Consider the following 23,345-nt stretch of genomic DNA (forward strand, 5'->3'; position numbering starts at 1 on the left):
GGTGTATTGGTTAAAATCACACAAATCTGTTTTACTAATTGGGTCATCTTTTAAAAATAAAAAAGGAAGTGGAGGAGATGGTTCTAGAGTGATCTAGTTCATTGTTTGATATAATTATCTGAAGTGAGGTTCAAGGGTTTAAATTCGGTTGGTGTTTCAATTGTGGCTGTTTCTTGTGTACTCTTTTCATATTTTCTTTTATTCGCACATTGTGCCTTAATGGAATAATCTTTTCATCGAACCTGGTTTAGTGTTTAAGTCGCAGGGGTCTAAATTTTGGCTTGGAATTGTTTAGAATGTTGCAATGATCAATTCCTGCTTCATTTCTTATAAAGGATCGATAAACAAAGATACTCCCTTGGCAAGTTTCATAGTGTGGTTAATCATTTTGTTGCAGGACTTACATTTCTTGTTGTTTTACTTTATGTTAGCTCACCCAGGCTTCCTTTGACAAGGATATTTACTTTTGCAATCCGGTCATTGACTCGGCCATGAAGCGGGCGATGCCATGGACTGAGCATGTTGATGTTATATCATCAGGTGAATCATCTTCCTCAGATGCAGATGATGGGTATGGTTGTCAGCAGTCAATCAATGATACTACAGTTATCAAAGATTTGACATCTGAAGGTATTTATATTGGGATTCTGGATCTAGTTTTTCTTATACTTTGGATGTGCTTTGTCCATTAATCTTGATAATAAAAATGTTCAAATAAACTAATAGGAAACCTCTCTATATGTTCCCATTATTTGAGTGCCATAATTTGAAAGAATTACTCGTTTCAGTTTCCCATTCTTTGTGCTTTTGGTTCCAATTATAAGTTTTTTGCTTTAGTGGAGAATTATTTTCTGTATTTGTTGAAACTAGCATGTTCACAGAAGGCATTATTGTGATATGTTTTCTCATAGGTGCACTGTTCAAAAAGGCAGAATTGTATCAGGAATACATGAAACAGATTCCAATTCCGACACACCGTGGTTCTATTATTCCATTTACCTCATGGATGGGACTAGGCAATTCGATTAAGCAGTTATATCAGCAACCCTTGCATTACCTCACTAATATTCTCTTAAAGCAGTGGGACAAATCAAGGTTTGACTCCGAAGATGAGTATAAGCCCCTGGATACAGTCATTCATCCCTGTAAAGCTGAAGCCACCATTTGGCTCATTGAAGAAGTCCACCGCTGCACCTCTTCTCATCATCATCTAGCTAAAATCTGGCTTTCTGATCCAATGCACAATACCTTCATTGATTCCATATTCCCAAATTCATGAACCACATCTTGAAGAGCCATCTGTTTTCACCCTTGTGTTGACTGTTTAATAGATGCTCTTTAATTTCTTCATGTGGTTTGGATCTGTACAATATGAACTTGAAATAAACTCATTCATCAGTTCTTTATTTCATTTTCATAAATTGATGTGGCATCAGCTCTTTAATAGATCAATATCCTGGGCAAGAGCATCGGCTGTTTGGTAGATGCTCTTGCTCAGGATGTTGATTTATCGATTTTATTTCAATTGTTGTTCTCATGGATTGAAGGCCGCCGATTTTTGTAGGATTCATTTTTTATATACAAATTATCAACTGTAATAGATTGGCATAAACTTCTTGTAGCTTCAAGTTATCTGCAATATTCTAATGGGTGATAGTTATAAATGAATGGAACTTTTAATCTACCAATAATCATTACAAGAACAGACCCCTCGCTGGAAAAAGTGGAATCTGTTATTATCTCGAATAATAATTTCTCGCTCATATATTTTTGAAACTAGTTTGGCAAACGAGTGGCAGTCCGAGCACATTCGTAGATTCTTCACAACACGAATGGGCATCCTTTGACTTGTACTGATTAGTCCAAAAGCCAAGGCCAGTTTCTCACTATGGTGACTAAGCAAGTACTCTTTCTCTTGCTCATCCACATCAAGTAAAACATTAGTAAGATCAGGAACATGGCCGGCATCTCTGAATCTGCAGTTCAGTTCATGTAGCATCGAGGAGATGGAAGTCATTTCAGGGTGAGATTCGTCACCAGAAGTGAACTCATGAACTTTTCCATAGACTTCTATGGAGCTTGATCCAGGCACTTTGCGAACCCCTCTCTCCTTCATGTGTAGCCTCACTCTTGCAACATTGCTCCACTTTCCAGCTGATGCGTATATGTTTGATAGAAGCACATGAATCCCAGACTTATCGGAAGCCAATTCGGTTATTCTTTCAGCTGCATATGCTGCCATGTCAACATTTTGGTGCGTTCGGCAAGCAGCTAAAAGAGAGCCCCAAATCACATCATTAGGCTCCATTGGCATGCTCTTTATAAGATCTAAAGCATCTACCAGCAACCCAGCACGGCCAAGCAAATCAACCATGCACCCATAATGGACAATTTGAGGAGAAATTCCATGGATTTCTTTCATGGACCTGAAAAGATTCCAGCCTTTTTCCACTAATCCACCATGACTACATGCTGTCAATACTTCAACAAATGCAATATCATCTGGTTTTACCCCCTGCCTGAGCATCTTGTTGAAAAGCTTTACTGCTTGTTCACCATTTCCCTCCATAGCCTTTGCCCCAATGGCTGCAGTCCAGGCAGACACATCTCTTTTCTCCATTCTATCGAATACTTGCATCGCACTTTGAGGATCACCACACCTGGCAAACATATCAACTAATGCAGTTCCAAGCCGCATATCAGAGTAAATACCTTTTTTCTCAATGAAAGTGTAAATCCACTTGGCAAGATCCAGAGCTCCTAGATATCCACAGGCAGATGCAACACCCACCATTGTTATCCTATCTGCGTTGATTCCTTCACTCTGCATCTGTCGAAAAAATTCAATTGCTTCCTCAAACATGCTTTCTTGCATTAAAGCACAAAGAATAGTGTTCCAGGACACAAGATCACTCTCTGGCATCTCACCAAATAATTTCCGAGCTGATTCCAAATCACCATTCCTAACAAATCCTGCAATCAATGAATTCCAAGATACTATGCCCTTGTTTGATATTCGATCAAAGATTAAACACGCCAATTCTTGTTCGCCACATTTCATATACATGTCAATCATAGAATTACAAATGTTATCCCGACCTTCTAATCCATTCCTCAAAACATATCCATGGCACCGCTTTCCACATAGAAGATCACCCAATTGCGCACTTGCTGAGATTGCAGATAACATACTAACTCTATCAGGTCGCAGCCCCTGTATTAGCATTTCATCCAAGATAGCAAGTGCTTCTCTTGGCATCCCCAGCCCTACATAATTTGACATGATTGTATTGCACAAAACCAAATTCCTATCTTTGCATTCATAAAAAAGCCGCTTTGCAGTATCAACAGCACCACATTTCATGTACATATCAACAAGTGCATTCATCATAAGGGTGTTCACCTTCATTCCCAGCTCACCAATATAAGCACACACTCTCTCACCCAAATCAAGATCTTGCAACTTCGCACAAGCAGAAATAACACAAACCATCGTTACCGAATTGGGTCTAATTCCTTCCTCCAACATCTCAAAAAACAAGTCAACAGCCTCTTTTGCCAAATCCTTTCGAGCATAGGCACAAATCAAACTAGTCCACGACACAACATTTCTCTCAGACATTTCATCAAACACTTTTCTTCCATCATCAATCTCTCCACATTCACCGTAGAAATGAATCAAAGAATTCTCTACAAACAAATCTCCTGCGAAACCCATCTTGATAGTTGCTCCATGAACTTGAAGCCCTTCACTGTAAGCTGAACTCTTCGTGCACGCGCTTAACACAAATGGAAGAGTATACTTATCAGGCAACATACCAAAAGTCACCAACTCAACATAAAGCAAAATAGCTTCTACACCAAGTCTAATACAAGAGAACCCTCTAATCAAAGAATTGTACATGAACAAAGTAGCAGTTTCATTATCTTCTTTGAAGAGATCAAAGGTCTTCTGTGCATAGTTCAAACTTTCAGAAGTACCCATTTGGGCATAAGTTGAGATAACCTTTGCAACATAAGAAGGATTATTATTTAGGCCTTGTTTTAATAATTGACATTGTAGTTGTCTGAGTTCGTTTAAGGTTTTGCAATCATTGAGATATCCAACTGAAGGAGAATCTTTAGAAATGGATTTGGATTGGTGTTGGTGTTGGCGTTGGTTGGTAAGAGTTGTAGATTTTGGGGTTGCCAAAACCAAAAGAGATGGATTGAGAGTTGCAGACATTGTTGGGCATTTGTTTGAACCTGCGCTCCCTTTCAACTAAATTAACTGATATTCTCTTATTGTTCCCGCTTAATTTTTATACTGATTTTGATTTCTATGCTGAACGACTTATCTATTCGCTAAACGGACAACTTAGTGATAGAGATGACTTGCTGCCCACAGTCTAGATTCTGGGCAACATAACATGTGCTCTGGTCATGGACGACTTGTCGTTGACTAGATACTGTATTTACACCAATGCGATATATCCCCTCTTAAATTTTAAACGGAATCAACCGTTGTAAGTGTTTATTATTACATTTTTTAAATGGTCGAAGATGTTCAGACTGGCTTATGCATACCTCAATTAATTTTTTAATATTCTGGAATTATTATCTGGATAAGAGCTTTCATTGTTAATCCTATTAACAACCAAAAAGAGACTCGAATTCAGGATTTTTTGAATAATACACTCAAGAGTCTCTATTAGTGATAGAGATGACTTGCTGCCCACAGTCTAGATTCTAGGCAACATAATATGTGCTCTGGTCATGGACGACTTATCGTTGACTAGATACTGTATTTACACCAATGTGATATATCCTCTCTTAAATTTTAAACGGAATCAACCGTTGTAAGTATTTATTATTACTTTTTTTAAATGATAGGAGATATTCAGACTAGCTTACGCATACCTTAATTAATTTTTTAGGATCCTAAAATTATTATCTGGATAAGAGCTTATGTTGTTAATCCTATTAATAACCGAAAAGAGACTCGAATTTAGGACTTCTTGAATAATAAACTTAAGAGTCTCTATTGATCCACTGATCACCTAGAGGTAGTTAATAATTGTAGTTATTGTAACGTCTGAACCATAACTTTTCTTTAGGGTTTAAGCTATTATAAAGCACTTTAATAAGTATGTTTATAAAATTTACATTAATGTATTCATACAAATACAAAATAACCAAAATTGTACTGATTTTTCTTTAGACCAAACGTCAAGTCCATTACAATTATCTCTATGAGGAAGCATAAATAGTTCATGGTTCTAATTACCGTAGACTCACTGGGAAAGATCGAAAAAATTCAACATACAATCTGAAAACTTTTCATGAAGTTGAAGAAATCTTTACAAGTCAGACTTCTTATTTCATAACATTTTTTATTTATTAATATTATAGGATAAAAACTTAATAAATTCCTTATTACCAATTAGGCCATGTCGATGAGGAGCATCAAAGATTGTTCCAATGTAAGATCTAATCACCATCCTTTTGGACACACCATCAACTCAAGGAAACAGTCTTTTTCATTGCTTTTCTCCATTTCTTTACATTTAGAAACAACACAAGAAAACAGAACAAAATTTTTTATTTAGTTCTTGCAAAACTTTTTGAGTGTTACATTTACATTGCCCACTAGAACTTAAAAGAGGTTAAAAGGGAATATCAAGATCTTGAAGATCCTCCTGGAAAAAGAAAATTTCTAGATTAACAGTCGGATTCATATTATCACCAACGCCCGTGTCTTAGACTTTAAGGGTGGTATTTTTGTTGGATAGAACTCTAGATATGGCTTTGATAGTATCTGGGGTAGTCCTGCAGCAGCCACCAAAAAGGGAAGCTCCGGCATCAAGCCACTTACCTATGGATGACACAAAGTCCTCATCTCTTACCCCGGTTGATTCCTGCAATACAAAACATCAACTTCTGCATCACTACAGTAAAAATGGATGAAGATGTTTGGCAGACACCAAGAAGCCTAAGAAATCAATAATAATTCATTTTAAAAGGTGCGGGCTGGAAACTCACCACCCACTGCTTGAGCACAGCATCATAAGTCTCGCCACTGTTTGGATATATTATCACTGGTTTACTAGTTACCTGCCAGATTAATCAGTCAAAAGAACTATCATTTCTGGGGCAAATTCATCAGTAGCATTCCACTTCTTCAAAAGTGTTTAGATCACAGGGACCACAAAATCCTATCCTTATTAATGTCTTAAAGAGTTCTGAAATTTCGATCTTATTAATTGCATCTACCTCAAGAATCATACCTTTCTAACAGAGAGAATCAATCCATGGATAAATCTCGGAGCAGTACAGTTGATTCCGACAGCAACTACTTGCTTGCATGAATCAGCGACGGAGGCACATTCCAGTATAGAATCACCACTAACCACATTGACTCCATCCTTGCAAGTGAACGAAAACCATGCTGGAATATTAATCCCTTCTTCCTCAAGAAGCTCAGCATAGGCCTGCATTCAATTCAATTGAAAATCTGAATGAGTCAGAGACCGAAAGTGATTCTAAATCTATCATTGGTTGTAAAGAATATAACAGCCTTAATTTGCCTTAATTTTTTCCAGATATACCTTTGCTTCCATTTTATTTGGAATTGTTTCAAATGCTATTAGGTCGGCACCTGATTGGGCTAGAATCTGTAACCTTCTCCTATGAAAATCCTTCAATGTTTCCACAGTAACCGCGTCACCATAGTCTCCACTGTAAAGGAGACAACAAATAGACAGATATGTTATTACTGAAGATACCATTCAAGATCATAGTGTTCAAGTTCTTTTTTCACCTTTTTGCTGGTAACAAAGTATCCAAATCAAATTAATGAATATGAATCCAGCCAACTAGAAACACATTCATGCATCAATTACATGAAAAATATATCAGGCCTTTACCAAGTCAATTACACGAATTGGGTGAACGGCATTACATACATGTGTAATTACTCTGGGAATCATCAAGTTCACTCACCTATACTCAGACCCATCAGCCAAATAAGCCCCATAGCTACCCACTGAAGCAGCAACTAAAACTGGACGCCTTGAAGTCCCTCCATTTTCAATGTGATCACAAGAATCTTTAGTACATCTATCATAATAAATTTGACGTGCCTCGCATGCAATTTCAACACTCTTCCTTAGCAATCCTTCTGCTTCCTCTGTAGATAAGCCCTTGGCCTCAAAACCTTGTATGGTGGCCTGTATCAAATCAATGAGATGGTAAATATTCCTCAGAGAAAAAGAAAACAAGCCACTCATATGTAAGGAGGAATAAAATTACCTGATAAGACGCAGTTAGGATGATATTTGCACCTGCGTCAAGGTAATCTAGATGAACCTGTTACATTAAGCCAACCAGTCAATCTACAATAAAAGAAGATGGTTATGCTAAACATATCCTCATTCTTACACATTTAACAAGTCCAAATAAATACTTCAAAAACTAAGTTTCCACCAAAAACCACGTTATAAAGAATCATGCTAAACACAAGTTAGAAAAGATATTCAACCAAGACACAAATATATGTAATGAAAGAACAGTTTGGTTTCTCTCTCAATAAAATTTCAAAGCAGTTAGTCAAAATTTTCATGTTACTATCAAACCTTCGGAAAATCCTTCTGCCTAGTGTGTTTTACCTTTGTCTTGCGGTACAATAGCGTTACCATAGAACTGTCCTCCAAAATTCATCTGGGTTAAAAGTTTCTCAGCAGCTGCAAGCTTGCTTTTAAGAATTTAATAAAGTGCCCTGGAAATATATATGGGCCCCTTTGTACACAATTTTTCGCTACCCTATTCCCTATCCTATCCAAAATACACATTTATTTCCTTATTCTCAAAATATTATTCAATTTTTTATAAACCCCCTAGGTTTGTTAATTTAACTAAACACCCCCTAAAATTTTTTTTAGAAATTGACAGAAACATCCCACCAACCCACATTTGCTAGATTTCGGCTACCACTGCAGGAAACTGACTAAAATCTGATATAATGACGCACTACCGGCTGGATCTAGCCGATAGTGCACCGATCTAACATTTTCTAGCTAAATCCACTGTGAATTTGGCTGAAAAAGGCCATATCTACGGCCAGATCTTTGGCCGTAGCCAATCGTCAACAATGGTCAAGATATGGCCATCGTTGACCATCAACGACAGTCATATCTTTGGCCATCGTTGACAACCAAATGCGGCCAAATCTGGTCGTCAATGGCCAGATTTAGCCGTAGATCTGGCCAAAAAAAAGTCATATCGACGCACTACTAGTCAGATCCCGATCGTGCATCGATACGGCAACTCTGGTCACCCTTCAACGGTAGTGGCTGGTTGTCAATATTTAATGGGTGGATGAGGGTGGTTTTGTTAATTTTTAATATTTTATTATAGGAGTGTTTAATAAATAAACAACTTTAAGAGATATTTTTATTAATTTCCAAATCCTACATCGTAATAACCTCCAATTTTACTTTTTTCAAAATATTATTCTAAAAAATATCGAAATAATCAACCAAGCACATACTTATTACGAAATACTGGCCTATCCATCGCTATTTAGATGCTTATTAGATATTTATTTAACAAAATAAGGAAGTGTAAAACTAGATGAGCTCCACCCAGGAAAAGTATGTCACTGTAACTGCTTGAAACACTGTTAAATAGATCCTCTGCCATGGCTTGGACGATAAATATATTAAGTTATCCAAAGCACCAGAACAATATTATATAAGTTTAACTGCATGAAATAAGACAGCTGTCATAAAACAATAACATGAGACTACAAAACTCTTAAGGTATATTGTAACGAGTAATACTACATATACATTAGTTTCATACAATATTTTTCATATAATATTATGTGATAAAATATGATTGGCTAATTTAAAGTTAAAATTAAACTTTTACCCAATCATATCTTGCCACATAATATTGTATAAAAAATATTGTATAAAAATGATGTATGTGTAATATTATTCTATTGTAAAATACTCACCACGTCATTTCCAGAGGATAAGACACTTTATTTATATCTTGATTTGACATTTTTTAATTCAAATCATAATAAATAATCGATATAATCGACGAAACTTTCATATTTTTTATTCAAAATTTAGAGTTATTTTTTCCATTAACTGGAACCCTGTTCCAGGAATCTCTCCTAAATTTCGTCAGATTTTATGGGTTAAAAATTGTACTTCATCCAATAAAAAAAAAAAAAAAAAGGTCAATTTACCAAGATCTTATAGCTCAATAAAGTCCGGACTCCAGTCTCCAGAAGCCACCTAGAGAGACCTAAAATGAATCTTCGCATACAAGAAAGAAGCCGAGACTTAAAAAAGTAAACAAACCCAACTTCATTTTTCTCATGAAGCAAACAGAGGAACTCAAAAAGAAACAAGAGAGTGTACGTAAATCTATCTGTTATATAATCGTGCGTGTAAGTGTTGTGTGTATGTATAGATATAGTATTTCAATAGTATAGAGATTAGAGAGAGTACCCTTCTGACGAGGTGAGGAGAAGTGACAAGGCACTTGGCGCTCCAAAGAGGGTCATTGAGGTTAGCGCCATGGCGTTCGAGCTCGGTGGCGAAACCACCATCAACGACGGCGAAGCCACCACACTTTTGGAGGAAATCAGTCATGAATGACGACATATCGGTGCTTCCCAATTCCATTTGGACGGACCGAAAGAGAAATAAAGAAATTAAATAGAGAAAAGAAGTTGGATTTGGTTTTGGTTAGGCGGTTAAAGCTCTTAGTTCGATTTAAACTGAAGCGAACATCTACTTTTTGCTCTGCTCTCAAATTTATTTATATAGTATAGGGAGAAGTATATCGATTTACGGAATTGCCCTTGTCTTAGTTTATTTTTAAAGTTATTTATACAATAAATAATTAGATTAAATTTCAACCATTCAAAGTGTACTGATTCTATCATACTTTAAATAAATAGATTAAATTTAAAGCAATCCCGTACTCTTAACATTTTATCAAATACGAAGATAATCTAAATAATTAAAAGCAAATGCAGTGGCTTAATTAAGAATAATAATAAAAGTAAACCACATGTTCCCACCTGAGGTTTAGCAGAATAGCAAGTTGGTACCCTGGTTTCATTTATTCCAATTTTTACCCTTAAAGTAATGGCGTTTGTTAAAATAGTCATATACACTATATCACGACACACTTTAGCAGAGGCAAGAGGCAGGTTCACGTTAATATCGTTCAGGCCAATGGTTTTTTACTTTGTTTAGTCGATTTCGAAGTTCTAAATCACTTCTGAGACCACCTTTGGACTCCCCACACCTCCTTTACAAAATTCGTATCTTCACTTGTCAACCTCACTCACCATTTCTGATCACCTCCATTCTTGCCACCTTGTGAGATTGGGTTACTTTTCAAGTTTTTCCAATCGATTTTGCTACAACTGACCTCTTCAGACTTCACTACCGGCTTCTCCATTGTCAGTTACTTGTTGTGATATGTTTTCTGGCCGCTAGTGACTCTCCAGTCATAAAAAATCGAAACCCAAATTAGTGCTCATAACCTACTCAATTAAAGTCCTCACCCAGTTATCGCCTAAAATCCAATCTCATCACCACCAAATTAATAATGTTACTTTTAAGGGTAAGAATCTAGAATAAATGAAATCAATAGTATCAACTTGCTGTTTCGTTAAACTTCGGGTGGGAATAGATGTTTACTCTAATAATAATACAAGGAAACACGAGCAAGATGTTTATTGTCACACGTGTAATGAACAAATGATACACATCATTGATATTTTTATTATTTTCATTAATAATTTTATCAGCAACAGTTTTGTAAGATTCCGTGAATGAATTTCTAAATCAAACATTATCATCTCAAATCTAAATTCCTTTTATATTATAAACAAAATAATAGATCAGATTAATCAATGAAACCATTATTTGCTACTCAAAAGGGAAGAGCACTAAATGCATGAGGCCAATCTCTTTTGTCCACATTCCTTGAAATAGTCCAGGTTCTGTCTTGTTTCACTTTTTTAATCTGATAAAGAGTTTTGCTATTCAAGTTTGCTTTTTGACATTGATGTATATTTGGATAAAGCCAGGTGAGCTATCCATTTAACTTGTTTCAGGAGTTGAGGTAACACACACTACTCTCATCTCATAGGTTCCCCACAAGAAAAGAAGCTTAAGATACCTGTACAGTGCAAAGTGCAAACGAAGACCATTTGGCCAAGAAAGTTTTCATTTTCAATGATTTATCTGCTATATGTCAAAGCAACGTCATTCAGGATTAGCTCGAGAAGGTGCCTTAATTTTGATATACGCATTATTTAATCTCAAATGCTGATATTGTTCCCTCAACATAGGACATTGCAATTTATAACTTAAAACTTTATTAACTCTTCATTTAAACTGAAACAAATATTACTTTGTCATTCTCTCATGTTAATTGCCTTCACCAGTTAAATTTATCTTTGAGAGAGCAATATCAGGGGAAATCTTTAATTTCCAGGTTACATAATGTCATTGCCCAATCAGACTACTCAGGTCTCACTTCCTATCAATTTCGTCCGATTAGAAAACCACTTATTGTGAAGATTATCCGGAAGAGATTTCGTCCTGACGATAATTACCTACAGTGATCCTACAAAGCTATCAAATTTTCTAGGGTATTCAGGAAGGGAGTACAGATGTAGACAAAAGTTACATGATTCTAAGTTGAAACTTGCGAGGAGTTCCATTATGAATTTGCTTCCATTTCACCACAAATGTAAAGTTTACCCTTCCCTGCTAATGTTACGCAAATGTAAATTAACCCTGAAACATTCGCAGGATTTCCCCATCAAAATGTTTCAGAGGTTTTCGATATGCTGATGGAAGGGTTCATTTGCTAGTGGGAAAATGTTTGATTTTGGGAAAGAAGTAGGACCGCCCAATTGCACAATGTTGAGTTTAGGAATGAACTGGAACTAAGAAAACAAGGGGGGAAAAGGACACTTTCTCACATTTCAACAATACGTACGTACGGACAGAAAGGAAAATATAAGAGACCCATCAAAACCGCTTTTTTACATAATTTCATCGTTTCTGGCATGAACTTCGCATATTCTCAATCTAAAACCAAACACTGCCGTTAATCATAAGTGTGCTTTTGCAGGATGTGTGCAGTAACTCGTATGTGTAACATGGCTCAGTAACTTGAACACAAATATAGGTTGTAAAAGTCTTCATTTGTAACAAGAGTATAGGTAAAAAGCATAAACCTTTTCCCTGATCATGTACACTACTGAAATATTTTTTAACGTTCTTTGCAGGACAATCAGAAAGCAAATAATCCAGCAGTTCCTGCATCTTCGGCTTCTGTCATGCATAGAAGTCGAGCAGAAACAGTATCAGGGACCACGAGCAGGGGCAAAACAGAAACAACCTCGAGACTGGTCTTCAGGTATCATTCCACCACCCTTACTTGTATCAATTGCTTCTAACATTCTCACCACCTCATCCATTTCCGGACGTCTTTCTGGATTTCCATCCCAGCATTTTCGCATGACATTGACCAAAGAATTCGGACAACATCTAGGAATATCTGGTCGCAAATTCTGCAAGGAACCAATGTAATATGAAACTCCCAACATTAAACACGCAATCATTACAGTAGTTCATAATAAGGGTTAACAAAAATCTTGAAATTTTCTTAGGTCCAAATAACTTTACTTTTTTTTTGTTAGTTTATGCTATTTAAGAAATATCACAACCACTTACGGAGGATTGTCTCCTACAATAAGTTCTGATGTGAAACATGTCAAAGATTATTGCTTTCCCATATATAAATTAAAGATACATTTATAGTTGCATAAACAAATTCCTAGATGCTAGATCAAACCCCACTCTGTCAATTATGTAATTAGAAAAGAAAAAACTGATAAATTTCTATTTTTTATTCATAATTCATATAATTATATTCTACCAATTGTCTCAGATGGCCAGACACCGACCAATTTAAGCTTTCCACCCATGTGAAGAAACTAAAAACTTCTGTACATCACATGATGGCTAAGCCAGATTGCAAATGGAAAAACTGATATCATTCCCAGTAGCAACAAAAGGCATGAATCAAACCATTAGAATGGTCTTGGAAAAGGAAAAGTATCACTATAAAGAAATTGTAAATTTGAGCCACAGTTTATTAAACTAGACTTCCTTCAAACGATCTGAAACATGCAAAAACACACCCAAATCAAGTACATTTCTGAATTTAAACGCTCAGTAGAAGAAAACAAAAGGTGTCTCTTAAAACAGCTATTGAATGCTCGTTGATAAAAAAACAATTAGAAAGCAGATACTATTCAACATAGCAAACAGATAAGTCAACACTAGCCTGACCAGAAGTTGCAGAGCAAAGATAATTATTGAAGCATCAGAGCTAACCTGTCTAACAACAGCAGATGACACATCGGCAAAGCTAAGATCTGGATAGGGCATATCACAGCAATAAATTTCCCATAAGCATATTCCAAAACTGTAGACATCACATCTTCTATTATAAGGCTTGCCCTGGAGAACCTACATTAAGCATTGTGTAAGTTTGTCAGGCCTGTCATTGACCATTTATGCTGTTTGTGATGCAGAATATTTCCTAAATAAGAACATGGTTTCTTAGTTCTGCATTTAATTTGTCACTCATTTGCCGAATATTATGCAAATACAGATGTTTTCTTGTTTCTGTATAACAGTATGTGCATATTTATGTAGCAGTCTTATGATAGTATCACCTCTTCTAAGAAGGATACAATTCTAAAGGCCCAAACCCAACCACCCAATCATCAAGAATAAATATTTTTAACTCCATACTTGAAATTAGAATTCAAAACATACAACTCAAATTTCAAAAAGAAAAAATTTCTCTTAGACTCACCATAAATTCTTTCTACTCACTTTTAATGAATAATAATAGGTCATAACATAAAAGTTGAGTTTCCAAATTATTCTGCCCCAAGAAACAATTAAAGCTTTAAGCAGAGATGAATACCTCAGGGGCCATGTATCCAAGGGTACCAGTTTCACCAGTCATGTCTCGTGGATTTTGAGCTTCAACACGAGCAACACCAAAATCAGCGATTTTGAGATTTCTGTGTGCATCCAGTAACATGTTCTCTGTTTTGACATCACGATGCACAATTTTCTTTGAATGCAGATAGCTAAGACTGCAAATTAGAGTTTAAAAAATGATTATCAACAAGAGGAAAAAATTATACTGTATTTTCACCAAGAATGACAGAGAACAAGACTTACCCTCTAGAGAGGTCCAAGGCAAGTTGAATCACAACCTTGAAAGCAAGTTTCTTTCGCCTATTCCTTATCAAATACTGTTTTAGGGTCCCACCAGGAAGATATTCCACAATCACACAACACGCTCTAGGAGGAACGGTGGTGTTACCATCACTTGAAGGGTTTTTTGCAGGAATCTTAAGATTTGAGGTTCCCATTGAAGCTCCCACAAACTGTATCAAGATTTGAAATAAAAAATAAAAAATCATTACTAAAAAGATATAAAAAAAAAATTAAAACTTAAACTTCAATTTAACATGAGAATTTTAAGGCCATTGTATTAGAAGTTTAATGCAATCCTTTATCTTCAGAAACAGGGAATATATAAGAATTTCATAAATAAATAAAAAATGTATATAGTTTAAATGCTTCCCAAAAAAAAATAGTTTTCATTCTTAGAAACTAATATAAAAATTGAAAAAAAAATCGTTTACATTTTTCAACAGTTTAAAACTATAACAACAGCTTTTGAACATTTTATCAAATGCATATTCCGATATTATAAATTTTTTATAATACAATACAGATTTTTGTATCATGTCCCATTCTTCAAAAAAAATAAAAATTCAAAGACTCCCTTAGAAAAATCATATCTTATGGAAGAGGCAGATACTAGAACACTAGGCAAGCCCAATGAAGATATCGTTGTTAATCCCTCACAAGTTACACAAAAGAAATCATGAACCCTAAATGTCCCATATTTTACATTAAAATATTGTCATTTGTCAGTGAATATCCATAAAATTAATAACAAATTTAAGAATTGAATTTTACTCTTGTAACATTAGAATGGTTGAGCTTCTGCCATACAGCGACCTCTTGCCGAAATGATGCCCGCAGAGCAGCAGTTTCAGCAGTGGTGGCAATACCATCCTCCCCCCAATCCAGCAGCTTCACTATAACATTCAACACAAAATTACTGTGAAATTTGATATCAACAATAATGGTGCTCAACGCATATGTAGGCTCTCCAAAGGAGAAGAATTTGAACTAAAAAAACTAAGCTTCAGTTTCATCAATGAGTTGAAATCTAAAGATAATCATAAGACTTCAAGCCTAGCACATGCAAAGCATTATATGACACAATCTTCTGAATGTTCAAGTTCTTGAATACACAACATATTCTGAGGAATGTAAAAATCCTAACATCATTAAACAAAAATTCAGTACTGAATAAAATATATGTCATAGCAAAATAAAGTACAAATACCTAAATATAATGACAGTAAAACTCAATACAGGGATAAACAGAGGTTTCCTTTGTGACCAGCAACACTCCACACATACCCCAAGAGAGCAAAATCGTATCATTCTCATTACCAGACAGAAAACCTAACTAGTTGTCTAATATACTTCTAAGCCCAACATATATTTGAACTACAACTTTAACTTCAAAGTGAGGCTGGCATTCCTCTGGTAACTAGTAGTGATCCATACATATTTATAAATTATAAAATCCTCAAATAACTATAAAAGCAGCTGAGCACACTTTACATATTTTTCTGTGCTTAGGAGGAAAATAGTAAAATACACTCTAGTAACTCAAAATAAGGTACATAGGAAAATAATTAGAGTTGACTCATCTACAATTTATCACATCTATCTAGGTGGATACATGGTTTCTATCCATTCTTTTGGATGAAACTACAACTGGAGAATTCTGATATATATATGATAAAGCTAGGATTTGTTTGTGGATGCATGTATGCATGCCACGAGTAAGAGATGATCAAAAATAGATGTCCCTACCCAAATAATTATGAGTCAAACATCTAATAAGAATTCAAAGATCAAAACAGAGTAATGGTATTCGGCTAAATAAGATAAGTAAGAAAAAATTATGGGGAGTGTCTTTGCAAAAAGCCAATCAAGTGTATTTATTTTCATAAGATGCTTAGTTTTCATCAGTCCCAATTGAAGGTAAAAGAAAATTAATGCATTCTTAAACAATTAACTAATCTCAACAACAACACTGAATGAATGTTACAAGCATTAATTATTAGTGACTCCTGTTTTAAATCAGAAAAGCAAATGGAGATTGATGAGTCCACAAACTTTCAACAGAGTTCCACAAGATTGATAACATGGATCAATCAAAAAGCATCACCAACAACATATACATTATTACATACATGCTTTCCAATTATATAATTAGAATCCACAGCAAAACCCAATTAAGTTTAGTCCATTGATCCATATCAAATCTGACCATGAAAAACCAGTTTTAGCCATGTAATGCAAGAGCTCTCGTTCAGATGAACTTTCCATCTGAACCAGACAATTCAAACATCAACTTTTGTTCCCAATTTATTGCTGTTTATGCTCATTGAATACCCAAAAGAAGCAGGAAGGATTCTGTAATGAATTTTACGGATGGATTACAAATGAATACCACTGATGGCAAGTTGACAACCATTTCTCACCATAGTTTCATACACCATTTACATAATTTTATATACTCATGGGAGAACCAAATGACAGATAAGCATCAATTTCATATATAACACTCAAAGCAAGGTTTAGCACCATTAAACATATTATATCTAACTGACAAGAAAAAAGAAAATAGGGTAATACCTGCAACATCTTGATTATCATAAACGCCACGGAAAACAGTCCCATAGGTCCCATGAGCTATGGCATTCCTGATTTCCAGTTTAGACAAATCAATCTCCACTTCTTTAATCCTTGGCTTTCAGAATTTCTAGACCAAACCCAGCTCAAGTGCTTCCCAGCTGCATGTCCAAGCTTTTCAGATCAATTTATCAGCTCTCACAAGCATGTCCTTGCTACTAATACTCCCTGTACCCTTCATTTTTGAATTCACACTTCCCTCCTGATTATCAAATTTCTTTGGAAACTTGGCAACTCCAAGTCCATCTTTTGTATTCAAATCCATATTCAAAACTCTAAACAAACTCAACAACACAAATGAACAAACTCTTCAACACCAAAGGGTACCTTGAATTCAAGGATGAAGAAAGAACAAAGCCAGAAACGATTTATCTACTTGTTGTCTTGATAGACATGATAATTACAGATTCATGGTCAACGGCCTTGAATCAAACACATAAAAGATCAAAATTTACCACCTCTTAACTAGAAATATTCACCAACAAAACACTATACTCAAATCAGAAAATGATGAATTAAATAGAGAAAATTCTATCAAACAGAGAACAAGCTTCACCAACCACAGTTCCTGTTCGAATTCCCTCCAAGACCGACTTTATTACCCAAAAAAGTAATAACCAAAAAAAGATAAATTCTGACGGTAAAAAGCCACCAATAAGTATATCAAATAGTGTATCGCCTTCTTATATTCTCTTGAAAGTTCACAACCACAATTTCCCCATCACCAAGCAAAAAAAAATTTTTTTTATCTTTTAAAAGGAAATTATAAATAAAACACAAGAGAACAAAAGTAACCCTAAGAGAGCGACCCAATTCCCACCAATATCTGACCAAGACCAATGACCCAGAAACTTAAAAAGAGAAAATTGAAATCAAATAACTAAAAGAAATAAAATTTTGGAATAAAAAATGAAAGTGAAAAAACACCATGCAAAAACCCAGCAATCCAAAAGAAAGCAAACAAAGAACAAGCGAGACGAGAAAGTTGACTTTGAAAACTATTAAACCTGAATATCGAATCAGAGTCGGTGGTGGTGTTTCAGCCTCTTTTTTAAAAGAATCAAAGCTTTTTCATAACATCATCATCATCATCATCATCAAAATCACCACCACCACCACCACCGCCTCAGCACAGAACCACTAGTTAAAAGAAATAAAAAAGAAGATGATGATGATGATGATGATTTCGGGTTCAACCCAAAAACGAAAATTTGCGGCTCCACAGAGAGAGAGGGATGTTGGCTATGTATATCGGAAGAAGGCGAAGAAATAAAAGACAAATGGTCGTTTTGAGAGAGAGAAAAGCGCGGGGTTGCTAAATAAGGCTTTCAAATTCTTTACTAATTTTATGATTATTTATTTATTTATTTATTATGGGAAATAAATTAGAAATAGAAGAATACTAAATTTGAGAAATGAAATTGATTAAGTTAGCAAATGAGGTAAGGTTGAAGACGCCATAAAAGGCAAACCAAAAACCTCCAAATAGCTTTGTATAATTTCATATTACATTGCTTTAATTTTCTTAAGTTAATTAAAATCTTTACATAGCTGATTCTCGGTGCCACCTATGCCAATTGCTCCACTTTTTCTATAAATTAATATTCAAAATATCATTCAAATATCCAAGAATTGACAATGTGTTATATTTGGTGCTAATTTTGAATTTATGTCCGTGATTTAAGCAAATTATTTATCCACAATATCTGTCATTTTAGTTATTTCGTTTCTAATAAATTATATCATTTTAGTTAGTCAATAAATCAAATATTTAAAAACATTTTTCATTTATCCTATTTGGATTAAAAAATAGAATATGTGTTTGTTTGTTTATTGAGATCATTATTCTGAAAATTAATCTGATTGAAATAAGATTTTTTCTATTGAAATGAAGAGCGGGGAACTTATTTTCTATTATCCTATTTTATTCAATTTAAAACATTTTTCCAACTCTATTTAACTAAAAATAAATATCTTTCAATCCTCCCAATCTGAAAATTAATCCACCCAAGACCATCATCACGACCAACGTCAGAACGACACACGACCAGCCAGACTTAGCCAGTTGTGCATCAATCTGACCGTTTTCGGTCAGATCCACCGTGTCAGCCAGATTCTGGCTAGATCTATCTAGCCATTAACGGCGGCTAGATTTAGGTCATCGTTGACGGTCATGTTTTGGCTATTAACGACAACCAGATTATGGTTGTAGATTAGGCCAGAAAAAGTCAGATCAGCACACAACTAGCCAGAACCAGTCGGTCGTGTGTCGTTCTGGCAAATGCCGACTGCCGTCCAACGGTGGTGGTCGACAACCGACAGTGGCTTGGGTGGGTGGGGGGTATTTTTGTTAATTTTCAAACTTTTATTATTGGGGGTTGTTTAGCTAAATCAACAAATATAAGGGATTAAAAAATAATTTAAATGTTTTCAAAAAATGTATCAAACAACTTTTCAACATTTTATCCAAATATAATTTTCAGATATTCTTCCAAACATATTCTCATCTCATAATCATATCATATTCAATTTAATCAAACTCAACTCAACTCAACTTAAAATAGTTTTCAAAATATCATTTTTCAAATAATCTACCAAAAAGTCCCTAATAACCAAAGTATTGCCGAGAAATGTTTTGCACCACTTATGGTATGTACCTATACAAGCTCAATGGATCAAGATAGTTGCACAAATATGGTAGATAACTCTCTTATGACTCATACACAATACCCACTGGGTATAGCTAACCCCAATGGTTAAAGGGTTTGTCATCTGACCACAAGGGGAGAGGTTATGAAAATGATTCTTAACGACATCTGTTGTAATTAATTTTTTTTTTTTAATGATCGGAAGTATCAGGACTAGCTTACGTAAACTTCAACTAATCCTCCGAAACTTGAAACTACTAACCAAGTAAGAGCTCAAGTGGCTATCCCATATTATGATTAAATATTCTTGATTAAATATGTTTTCGTTATTGTCATGGCCGACTAAAGAGCAACGTTTGGTTAATTAATTGACAAAATTCAACACACTTAAATAGAAACTAATAATATTAATTAGGTTTATAGTTTTTTAACATCACTAAAGAATTATCGAATGAATCACAATTGTCGTAATCTTCAACTCCAATTGATCAACTAATATTCTTCGATCGATACTTTTGATTTTACACAGAGGAGCATCCGGCTTGGCGATTACAACAATGCATGCGTGCATGCGCAATCGTTAAACTAATAGCCAAATATTATGCAAAAGTTCAAGTTAAGAATCGTAAAATAGAACGATTTAGCTGGCTTGCTTATGACTTGGTTCATCGCATTAAACAAGACCATTTACTCAACAGTTGACCAGCGATGATATCCAAAACTGTGTAAACTTATTGGTCTCAGGATTATACAGAAATCACTAGCAAGTCCGTCTCGATAAATTTGTGACCTTAAGCAAGAGTTATTTTGAGGGTCTTCTAATAATATAAGTATATGTTAAAAAAATTATTTCAAATTTATTTTTCTTGTCTTTTGAGATGCAAAATCACTAGGAGAGGTGGACGATGATCGGTGGGCTAACCGGGTCAAGTTGGTGGGGGGTTTTGAAGAGCAGATGTTGGAAAGTGATGGGTGGCAAAATGGGTGATTTCCAATGTCAAGATTGACCGAAAAAGGCTTGAGAAGTCACGGTCCAAAAGGTATCGGTAGCCGGCGATTAGCGGAGTAAACGGATGAGGTATGATAGGGGTTTTGATGAGAGGGGTGAGGGGAGGAAGATGATGGTGTCGGGGAAGGCCAACAACGCTAGGTACTTGCTAAAAAGACTGAAAATGTTTGTCATGCGCGGTGGAGTTGGGTTGCGAGATTCGTAAAAAATTGGTCAAATGAAGGGCTATCAAGGTGGGAAAACACTTGGGACATGATAAAGTGATGATTTCGATCGCTTCGGTGAGAAAATCGACTAGAATCAGCTCTAAATGGTCAGCGGCAAAAGAGGGGTGGAGATGATTTATGTGAATATCGAATTTTAGGATTGAATTGAGAGTGAGTAATTTGAGACATATAAATGACTATTTTAACCTTTTATTGTTAAAATAAATTTAATGTCTTAATTTAAGAGTGTAAATTAGAATATATAAAACTAGAGGTACAAACTTACTATTTCATTAAACTTTAGGTAAGAATATATATATAAAGTTTATAATAAATTGATGTATTTTTGACTTTTTTTTTAAGCCCCTTTGACCTATCTGAATAAGAAATTATACATTATTTTCATTTTTATAATATATTTAAAACAAAAAATTATAAAAAAAAAAAAAATCGGGTCATTTTTTACCCTATTTTTGCGGGGCCCTAGGCAGGTGCCTACCCTTGAGCCAGCCCTGATCACCGGTCAACGTCAGCATTGTAAACAATGCATAAGTAATCATATTAAAAAGAATAAAAATCAGAAGAAAACGAGGTATGAGTCGCAAATGTTGAAACCAAAGACAAAAACATCAATGACAAGTAGAAAATAATAAGATAACACAATGGTTTATACCGGGTCGTTCCGATGAATTACGTTTAACATTCAAACCGAAAATTTTATTAAGTATTAAAACTTAACGCAATTACAGCATTCACTTACTCTCGCTTTTTATTCTTTTTCACATATTAGGTTTTTCACTATTATAGATATCGCATAATAGAATCCTAATTTTATTTGGGTTTATCGAATCTAACCCGACTCAGATTTAAAAATTAGTAAACTAACTTTAAAACCAATTAGATATTGAGTTTATAATTCATCTAAGCTTAAAAAAGTATATATCAAGCATTGAACGGCAACTTATATAATCTTTATAAATAATCCACCATTCTTAGTGATGGAGATATAATGGTTTTTATTATTAACTGACATTTAATATAAAATTCCATATAGAAATTCATTTCTTATTAACTGTAAGGCAACTGGGGAATGTGCAAACAATTTTGTTGATGGCCTAAAATCATGCTGCAGTCTTGCTAACTTAAGCATGAAACAGGCCAAAAGATTTATGTGATTCTGTCGTTAAGAAGGCAGTATATTAAAACACAAATATTGAAGGTGAAATGTGCTTAATTCAAAAATGTTTACAGCATGTTGCATGCACAAGCCCTGTCAATTATACCAAGTTTAGACTAAAGTGTTTGGCATTATACATCAAAACATTGGAGTGAACTGATTTAAGCAAGATGGGTTCAGCTTCAGGCTAGAATATTGTCATCTTATATTATTTTTGTCATGTTTGGTTGTCAAGTAATATAAGATTCTGGTAATCTTCCAATACTGATAATAATCACAGTTAGTTATAAATGTGGTAATCTGATTACCACAATTTTCTCAAGTATTCTTAGATTACTTGGTAATCTTATTTTTGTTACAATTTTATCCTTTATTAATAAATTTCCCAGACAGTAATGTCCTTGTTATCTAAACAATTTACAAGAATTTTCATGAACAATTTTAACCATAAGGGGTTAAAAGAAATAGTTCAGATAATAATATTAAAAAAGAAGGATAATTCAGTAATCTATATAACATACTTATCAACTTATTTCAATTAAACCAAACACATTGAATATAATATTCTCAGTAATATTTAAGGTAATCTATCTTTCTATTAATATAACATTCTCAATAATATACTATTCCTAAATGCATACTTAAGGGTAAATTAGTTGACCTAGTCATAAACATTGAACGATGAATTAAACATGTTAGGCCCATCACCAACACCAACAAATTTAATATAATATTCTTAATAATATTTGAAGTAATCTATCCCCTGTTAATATAACATTCTCATAAACCAAATAAATGAGCTTGACATAGGATAATGAAATGGCCAATCACCATCACCATCACCAACACCAACACATTCAAAGACACTTATTTCCAGAAAGTGGCTCATCAACAACCAATCATTATCATTGAACAGTTCCATTGGCCTATCGGCTAGGATCATGAAAATGGGCCCTTCAATTATAGAGGACCCAATTGAACAGTCCACTTATTTCAAAATCCAAAACCAATTATCGTGGCTTAAATGGACCCAATTTACTACTTTCAGGATTTGATTTTGGTTTAGGAAACCAGTCAATCTAGTTTTGAAATTTGAGATGTAAATAATTCAAGCAACTGAATATAAAAATAAAAAAAGGCAATGGACTTACATGAATGTCAATAAGGAAGGTTGATTTAGCAACAAAACATGAAGAAAAACAAAGCATCCATTAAAGAAAATAAATAAAGCCTACCAAACCCACCACAAAATCCCAGAACCCAGTACTCATTAATTTATACAAAGAAAAATATAATATTCATATAATCCGCAACAAAGTACAAATTAATGCAGTGTTTTTGTTC

At 34.6% G+C, this 23,345-nt stretch overlaps 3 protein-coding genes and 1 pseudogene across 4 annotated transcripts; 1 reads left to right on the top strand and 3 right to left on the bottom strand.

Moving 5' to 3' along the window:
- The first annotated feature begins 24 nt into the window (after nt 1–24).
- Nucleotides 25–1,411, top strand: LOC116122410 (protein RDM1-like). Its single transcript, XM_031408263.1, has 2 exons — nt 25–630; nt 912–1,411. Exons 1-2 carry the CDS (start codon nt 492–494, stop codon nt 1,277–1,279), a joined length of 507 nt encoding a protein of 168 aa, XP_031264123.1. The 5' UTR covers nt 25–491; the 3' UTR covers nt 1,280–1,411.
- Nucleotides 1,412–1,510: 99 nt separating this feature from the next.
- Nucleotides 1,511–4,232, bottom strand: LOC116122408 (pentatricopeptide repeat-containing protein At3g22690-like). Its single transcript, XM_031408262.1, has one exon. The coding sequence runs from the start codon at nt 4,223–4,225 to the stop codon at nt 1,682–1,684; it is 2,544 nt and encodes an 847-aa protein (XP_031264122.1). The 5' UTR covers nt 4,226–4,232; the 3' UTR covers nt 1,511–1,681.
- Nucleotides 4,233–5,561: 1,329 nt separating this feature from the next.
- Nucleotides 5,562–9,737, bottom strand: LOC116122411 (homocysteine S-methyltransferase 3-like). Of its 2 annotated transcripts, XM_031408265.1 has the most exons (8): nt 9,504–9,637; nt 9,239–9,308; nt 7,291–7,347; nt 6,982–7,208; nt 6,588–6,717; nt 6,267–6,470; nt 6,022–6,093; nt 5,562–5,897 (listed from the first exon to the last, which is right to left on the bottom strand). In XM_031408265.1, the coding sequence occupies exons 1-8, from the start codon at nt 9,602–9,604 to the stop codon at nt 5,739–5,741; spliced, it is 1,020 nt and encodes a 339-aa protein (XP_031264125.1). In that variant the 5' UTR covers nt 9,605–9,637; the 3' UTR covers nt 5,562–5,738. The 2 variants fall into 2 exon arrangements, with proteins under 2 accessions (XP_031264125.1, XP_031264124.1); XM_031408264.1 differs by lacking the exon at nt 9,239–9,308 and having other exon boundaries at nt 9,504–9,737.
- Nucleotides 9,738–12,189: 2,452 nt separating this feature from the next.
- LOC116122412 lies at nt 12,190–18,333 on the bottom strand (annotated as a pseudogene).
- Nucleotides 18,334–23,345: the final 5,012 nt, after the last annotated feature.

The sequence above is a fragment of the Pistacia vera genome, unplaced genomic scaffold (genome assembly GCF_008641045.1).
Source record: "Pistacia vera cultivar Batoury unplaced genomic scaffold, PisVer_v2 Contig1335, whole genome shotgun sequence".
NCBI lineage: Eukaryota > Viridiplantae > Streptophyta > Magnoliopsida > Sapindales > Anacardiaceae > Pistacia > Pistacia vera.